The 7,530-nt window shown below is 52.2% G+C and overlaps 1 protein-coding gene across 1 annotated transcript in view; it reads right to left on the bottom strand.

Annotated features, from left to right (window-relative positions):
• Positions 1–7,530, bottom strand: part of VWA5B1 (von Willebrand factor A domain containing 5B1) — a 20,313-nt gene that overhangs the window by 6,272 nt on the left and 6,511 nt on the right. The window contains 6 exon segments of the mRNA XM_010190094.1: positions 61–248; positions 1,229–1,409; positions 1,654–1,839; positions 3,341–3,455; positions 4,886–5,088; positions 5,166–5,276. Coding sequence (XP_010188396.1) covers positions 61–248; positions 1,229–1,409; positions 1,654–1,839; positions 3,341–3,455; positions 4,886–5,088; positions 5,166–5,276 — 984 coding nt within the window.

Genomic DNA, 7,530 nt, shown 5'->3' with positions numbered 1-7,530 from the left:
TCCCTGATGCATCTGAGATTTTCCTGCTGCTGCACACTGGCCTCTGCGGGGGTGACGTACCTGGAAATAGCCCTGCCAGGGCTCAGGGCTGACCTGCTGCAGGTCCTGCAGCTGGCTTTTCCGAAGGGGGTTTTTCACCAGGGCAGTGCCAGGATCACTGGCTGTTGGCACTTTCTTGCAAGGCTCACGGTCAGCAATTTGAGTGGTGCTGTACGCCCGCCTCCTGGAGGAAGCCTTCACATCCATCCCTGCTGGGTGGGAGAGAAAATCAGCTCTGGAGTGGGACCAGCCAGCACCATCCACCCTTGGGTCATGGTGGGTGTTGGGGAGCCCACCCCTGGGGTCCTCCTGGGGCCGAGGGGGCCATGCTCAGCCCTGCTCAGTTTTAAGCAAAGCAATGAAACCATGAAAGGGAATAAGAGCCTACACTCAAAACTCCTGGGGATGTCAGGAGAGCAGACTGGGGAGGTTTTGTCTGAGAAGTTTTCAGTCAGAAAAAGCCTGACTGCATTTTCCCAAACCTCCCCAGAGAAGACAAAAGGTTTAGTAATGAAATTTCATTAGCGCAGACACGCTCCTGTCAGAGCAAGAGTAAAATTTCATTTGGAAAGGCATGATTTTGACAAGGTTGAGGGGATGCGCAGCTCTGTTCCCCTAAATACAAGGGAAGAACACTCCGTGGATAACAGAGGCTTCCTTGCAGCATGGAAATGCAACCAGCTGTGGAGTGCAAGCAGCTCTGGGGTGCAAGCAGCTGCTTTATGCCACATGTTGCTGACACAAGCGCTCAGCCAAACCATGATGGTGAGGGGTGACATCCTGGGGACGGGGCTTCAGATCCATTCCTCCACTCTCCTGACCTTGAACTGCAACTTCAAGGCTTTGCAGGAATGGGCTACCCATTTGCTCACTTCTTCTCCACACAACGGAGGGCAGCTTGGAAAGCTTGTAAATAATTATGTGGCCAAAGCTAGAGCTGCTTTGAAAACCTCCAGGGAAGCCAGCTCTCCAGGGCTTCCCTGGATTTCCTGACAGGTTTGGATAAAACATCCAAACCAAACAGACTCTTGCAAGCCTCGGGAGATCTGTCATCCCTCCTGCAAACCCCCCCAGCTCTTTGCAGAGATACAGCCAGAGAGACTTATTTGTCAGACAAACAAATTAGCACAGAAGCCTGATCAGAAAGACAGGGGCATCACACCCATGCTTGTACAGAGGAAAACCTGACCAGTGTCTGTGTCCGATTCTCCCTCAGGATCTCTGCCCACCATCAGGTGATCAGGACAGCAGCTCTCCGAGTCTCTGGAGTGGTTCCAGCTCTCCATGCTCGCTCCCTCCTCCTGGGAGTGAAAGAAAACCGAGCTGCCCGACTCCTGGGACCGCATCATGCTGTAACGTCGCCTCTTGTCCTGGGGGAAAGCAGAGAGAGGAAGTAGGTCCTACCACTGCATCCATCAGCCACCTCCCAGCCGAGAGCAGCCACTGCTTGTGCACCCTTATCCACCAAGCTCCTGTTTCTCCCAAATATCTCCTACCATCTCCTATGAGGACAAAGCAAGAAAGCAAGAGACACCTCCTGACCATGCACAAAGACCTGAAATGCCTATTTGTGTCCATGCACACCAACACATGGACTCACCAGCATGGACTCACCGATCTGGGGTTGGAGATGTATGGGGAGGTGTCACAGATGATGCTGTAGCCAACCAGGTGGTCACCAGGGAAGAGGCAACTGGTGCTGATGGGGGAAACCAAGACCTCGGTGCTCTCGGGAAAGACCCACTCCACGGACACGTCACTCAGTACCGGTGCCATCGCCTTCTTCAGCGACTTGATCATCTGAGGTGGAAAGCAGAAGGGAACAGTTAAGCAGCACGTGGACGTTGTGTGTGCCCCAGTGCACGCATCGTGTGCTACAGGGGAAGGGGACAATTTCCCCAGACAAATCCATCACCTGATTCCTACCCTCTCCTGGCCTTGGATGGGAGCCTGCTCCCTCTTAGACTGCTCTGCCAACCATCCCAGCACCCCCAGCCCCTGGGCAGGGTTATACCGAGGGCAGCAGAGCAGATATTGATAAATATCAATCAAATAAACAAAATATCAAATATAAATATCAATCTAGCATGTGGGCAGAGGTTATCTTGTTGTGGTGCAAGTCAGCATCCCCTGCTGCCCCCCAGCACCCAGGAAAAGCTGTTGAGCCCCACTGGTCTGAGTCCCCGCTGCCCCAAGCCCCAACACCCACACACCGACTGACAGCACTGCTTATTTTTGGTACCGGTCCTTGCTGGCGCAAGCCACTGCCGGAGATTAGTGATGTTCTGCCAATTACACATGTGGAGAAGACCAATATCTGTGAATATCTCATGGGCAAACCTACCAGGGAGCCATCTACAAGAGCTTCCCTGCACACTGGGGGAAGAAAACGCCAGATTTAGAGGCAGAACAGCTCAAATGTTCGCTATTGTTCGCTGCTTTTTAACAGGCTTGGGAAGACGCACCAGGCTGTGTTTTATAAGGCCATTAATTGATGCCTCAGACTGCTGAAGGCACCAAGCTGCACAGCCTGCAAAGCTCTTTATTAATAGATCCATAAAAAAACATCTCCCTTCACTGTCTTTGCTTTTAATTTACATCAGAAATGCTGATGCCGTTCAGTCTTAGACAGGTTTTTGTATGCTCCAGGTTCCCGCGGAGGGGTGGACTGCTGAACTCCTTCTTTTGAGATCAAGAACACAGGAGCCAGCTATTCAGAGATATTTAGGAGCTAAAGACCCAATTCTCTCTGGGTTTAGTCATCCAGTGGATGACGGGCGAGGCACCGTGCTTTCACCAGGAGACAGAGCCATTCTTACGCCCTATTTGAGGCACATCGGTTTACTCAGTCTTCATGGGGAGAGTGGAAATGAAGAGGCTCCCCCTTTCGCTTTAAAGTTGGCTTAATAGGCAAAGCTGCTGCATTTCTCTCCCTCCAACCCCGGGTGCTTCTCGCCTGAGCAACGCCGGGGCTGAGCCTGACTTCAAAACTAATTGGCTGCTTTGATGCCGGTTCCTCTGCCCTCGCCAGCGTCTGAGGCAGCAGCTCCCTTTGAAGGCAAAGCTGCTGTATGGAGGCTATCGCTTCTCCTCGTCCCCGAGCAGAGGGTAAACACACCCTCCCACTCCCTCCGACAGCCGGAGATGAAGATGCTCTTTCATCCCCTCCCGCTCGCCCACCTGCTGCTGAGTGGGCGTTGGGAAGGCAGCGCCAAGATGAGGAATGAGGTCCGTTAGTGAGCCGTGGCCTCCCCCTCGCTGAACCACAGCATCCTTAGAGCCTTACGAGGTGGTCCCATACCTTGGGCTGCAGCCTCTCGCCCTCTGCTAGGAATTCGGCAATGCCTCTGGACACAGAAGCCAGCCCTCGAACCAGTCTCCTGCAGGCGTTTGGTCCGATGCCGAAGCTGTAACACCTGCAAAGGGACAGGGAGCATCAGGATCCAGGGGATGAAGCCATCCTAACCCCCAGTCCCACACAGCTCACCCACTCCCTGCAGGTAGAAGATTCCCCCCCACCAGCTTTATCCCAGTGCTATGCAGTCGTCCGGCATAGCCAGAGGAAAATAAACCAGCTCCAATTTTAGGTGGCTGGCAGGAGGGTCTGGAACCGGCATCTCTCTGCGTTCAGCAGACCTCTAATCCTTTCCCAGCAGGACCCCAAGCCCCTGCCTCCTCTGCAAACACAAACAAGCTGCTGTGCTGCCAGTTCAGCTCTTTTCCCTGCTGAGTGCCTGTGGTCAATAGCACTAAAGACCCAGTAATTACCTCTGCTCTCAATTAAAATAAATGTTTTCTCAAGGAAAGAGGAACCAGCCAGGCGAGGCTGCTCCCCTGACTCCCAGCTCAATGAGTCAGGATTTGAGTTTGGCTGAAGGCTGCAAACCCCGAGTGGAGCCAGAGCATGGGCAGGGAGGGCAGAAGGGAGCAGTGTATGGCAGGGACGGATGTGGAAGCAAGGCAGAAGGGATGGGGATGGGTGGGATACGGCGTTCAGCCAGGAAGAAACCACCTTTGGCAGCAAACTGCATCTGCATGAGGGGCTTTTCTCTGAGAGGTTTTTTTAATCCCCAGGTGGCAAAAAGCTTAGGGCAGCCTCACACCCTCTTAAATGAGGCTCCGATCTTCTTTTGAGACAGGGGCCACACATACGACCCTTCCAGGGTCACCCGAGACCACGATTTGGCTCTGATTGAATTTAGCCCACCACAATTCCTCTATCAGAGAGAGGGATGGGTTGCCCTGTACTGCTGGGAAGCAGTTAAACCTCCCTATTGTAAAAAAAGGACAGAGCAGCTTCCCTGATAAGCCCTGAAGTCTGAGGGATGGAAGAGGAATGAGGTTTTCATGCATTTTTCTTATGTTTCATGCCCCTTAAAGAGGCAGAGGAGAAACCAGAGCAGCCTGTCATCAGGGCTGGGGAGCCAGGCTGGGAGCTCGATGCACAAATTAGCTGCTTTTCACATTTGCTGTCTTTCAGCACATTCAATTCTGCACAGCCCCATCCTGGAAGCAGCTGAGGCCAGCCCCAGATGTGTTTTTAAAAAAAATTATAAAAAAACGGCAAGGAAGATTGTTTGTGTGTCAATCTCTCCTAGCAGGAAGCATCAGCCGAGAGCCTGTGAAGTTGTCAGCCCAATTATCCTGCTTTTGATTGTTTAAAAAGCATCTGAACTTCTGGGATCGGTTCCAAACCCTTTGAGGTTCTCCCATGGCTCATACCAGCAATCTCTCCTGTCTCTGAAGCAGGGATGTCTGTGAGATGGAGCCGTGTTCATAGAGCAGCGCATTCCACACCATGCCGGGCTTTCACCCCTGCAGTGGTGAGCCCTGCTGCCCTCTGTACCTGGTAGAGCAGGAGTGGTTTCGCAGCAGCTCCAGGACCTTCCCCGTGTTGCTGATGGCCCCGTCCGTCAGCAGAAAGAGCAGTCGGGGATGACCCCTGTGGATGGGCTGCCGGATGACCCACTTCAAAGGTGATAAGATGTTGGTGCTGCCCATATCAGCCCGGATCCTCTTGATGCTCTCACAGGCGGTGGCCAAGCTCTCCTACCCCAGGGAGCAGCAGAATTGTCAGCATCTGTGCCAGCACCCTCTGAGCACCGAGGAAATGTGGCTTCACCCACCTCACAGTAAGTCTGGCTGGCAGGAAAGAGGGTCTTGAAGGTGGACCCAAACCCAATGACGTTGAAGAGACACGCTGGCATCAGGCTCTTGAGAATGACCAGCAGAGCATCCTGGGGGATGGAAAGCAAGCAGACATCAGGCACATTGGGTCTCTCATTGGTTGCCCCAGCTTCACCAGTAAAAGCTCTGCCCAGTCCCTACCTTGCATCTGGCTCCCGCATCTGGCTGCGTGCATTTTCTAATAAAATAACTGCTTCCTTCACATGCACTGCAGTGAAAAAGCACTGCACATTGTTCTTTCCAATGACACTTAAAGATATTTGGGTCCCAAAGCAGTGAGGAAAATGGGGAGCCTTCAGATTAAAAAAACAAAAAGAGCTGAACAAATTTTTGTGTTTGTTTTTAAGTGATTAAATTTGTGCTTGCAATACGGTACTGCAGCACAGAGCTAGTGGGTGAGAAGCAGAGTGTGAAATTGAGAAGTGCGACACGCAATGCATTTCAATGTCCAAACTTGCAGAAAATAAACAAACAGCTTAAAGTTACACAAAAGGAAAAGCCACCCCCAACCCCAATTCTCTTGTATTCATAGCTGGCATCAATTAAAATAACTGGGAGAGACAGTTTTAAGCTATTTTCTTTACCAGAGGTGGTTATCTAACTTGCCTATTCTTGGTCTTTACATAAGGGAAGAGCAATTTAAATTGTCTCAGGCACGTGATGGCCGTGGACAATTCCAGGACTGGGCAAGAGCGACCCAAGGAGCTCCAGAACTTGCAGGGACAGCAGGAGCAATTAGCATTGGGGAAGAGGGAAACCAATTTAAAGCCAAGTGCTGGCAGCATTCAGGAGCAGCTCGGTTCTTTCTGTACATGTGCTGATAAAGGCAGACTCCTGCCAGTCTGCCTAGGGCAGCAGAAACCCCAGAGCCAGCCCCAAGAGAAGGGCTGCCAAGGGCAAAGGAGCCAAAAAGCCTCCTTGCTTTGTCATACGCAGTGGCAAAGACTGCAGAGGTGGGTGCTGGAGCTGCACGCAGAGGAACCCGTCAGAGGAACAGAGATGGGTGCCAGGTCAACCCAGATCCTGACCCCTGTAAGATCCAGCAGTAAGGCAGAGCTTGAGCACCACAAATCAGTGAAATAATGTACGAGAATGGAGCTGCCCTTTAACAGGCTCCAGAGGACTTCAAACCAAGCTGTTATCTCAAACCTACGAGAATGTATTTATACTGCTGCTTCCCAGATGGCTCCTGGGATGCCAAATCTCGTTGCTGACATCCCATCTCAGAACTAATTACAAGGAAAGAAAGCCCTAAATTTCCAAATATTTCTGCTAAAGCACTACCCAAAGTGGGCAACCCATGCCGGCTTTCTGTTTCAGCGAGCGGAAAGAGATATTGCTTCTTGTGGTAAATATTGATCCTCACCCTGTAGCACTCAATATCTATACAGTGGCTCGATAACGAGAGATGTTTGCCTCCAGAGAAGTCAATTCCCAGTTATTAGTCTGGTTTTGCCAGTGAGCCCACCCGATGCCAGCACTGACCCAGGGAAAGGGAAAGGAACCGGCTGCAGGAAACATAAACCCCTGAACTTTCCACCCCGGACACTTTGGCTGAGTGCCCTCCTGCTCGGCAGTGAACCACGTCCTCCCAGCCCGTGCCAGACCATCCCCTCTCGGTTTGCATCTCTGCCAGCACCACCGCGCTGCGGCTCAGCTTTCCCACTGTGCCACTCAACCAGCAAACATCTCCATCAAGCGTAACCCACCCAAACCCAGGAAGAACAGCCCCTGTGACAAGGTCCCTGATATTTGCAAGTCATAAACAGGGACAGGGGACTCAAAAGAAGGACAGTGGTTTTCTCCTTTGAATTACTTCCTCCTATAACTACCTCAAAATATTTTTCCACAAGGGAAACAGGTTTTTTCTTGTTTTTACAACCCTCCCACAGATAAGAGTCCCAGTTTAGGGCCTCTTGGAGAAGAGGGTCCCTATCCCCATGCAGGGTCCCCATCTCCATGGGACAAACCAGCCTTCACGGAGGCTGTAGAGACTGCAGTGCCCAAACCCTGCCACACTGTGGGTTAGAAAGCAAAGATCTGGCCTGGGGTGGAGGCGCCTCAGGCTCCGAAATGTGCTGAGGGAGGGGGTACCACTGTGGAGATACCCCCACCTCTTTGGTGGGTGGGACAGGGGACAGCCTCCCTAGCCCCAGGGACTTGTTGAAGCCATCCTCAGGCTTCTCGGCATCCTCCAGCAGTTTCCATGGAAACCAGAGACAGATGGGTAAGGAGATGGGCTAGAAGATGCTCCCTGCTGCTCGCCCTGGGCGGTGAGTCCTGCAGGAAATGGTGCAGCCATAC

This window comes from Mesitornis unicolor, unplaced genomic scaffold (genome assembly GCF_000695765.1).
Source record: "Mesitornis unicolor isolate BGI_N332 unplaced genomic scaffold, ASM69576v1 scaffold20758, whole genome shotgun sequence".
Classification (NCBI taxonomy): domain Eukaryota; kingdom Metazoa; phylum Chordata; class Aves; order Mesitornithiformes; family Mesitornithidae; genus Mesitornis; species Mesitornis unicolor.
This window is presented reverse-complemented; position numbering and strand designations above follow the sequence as displayed.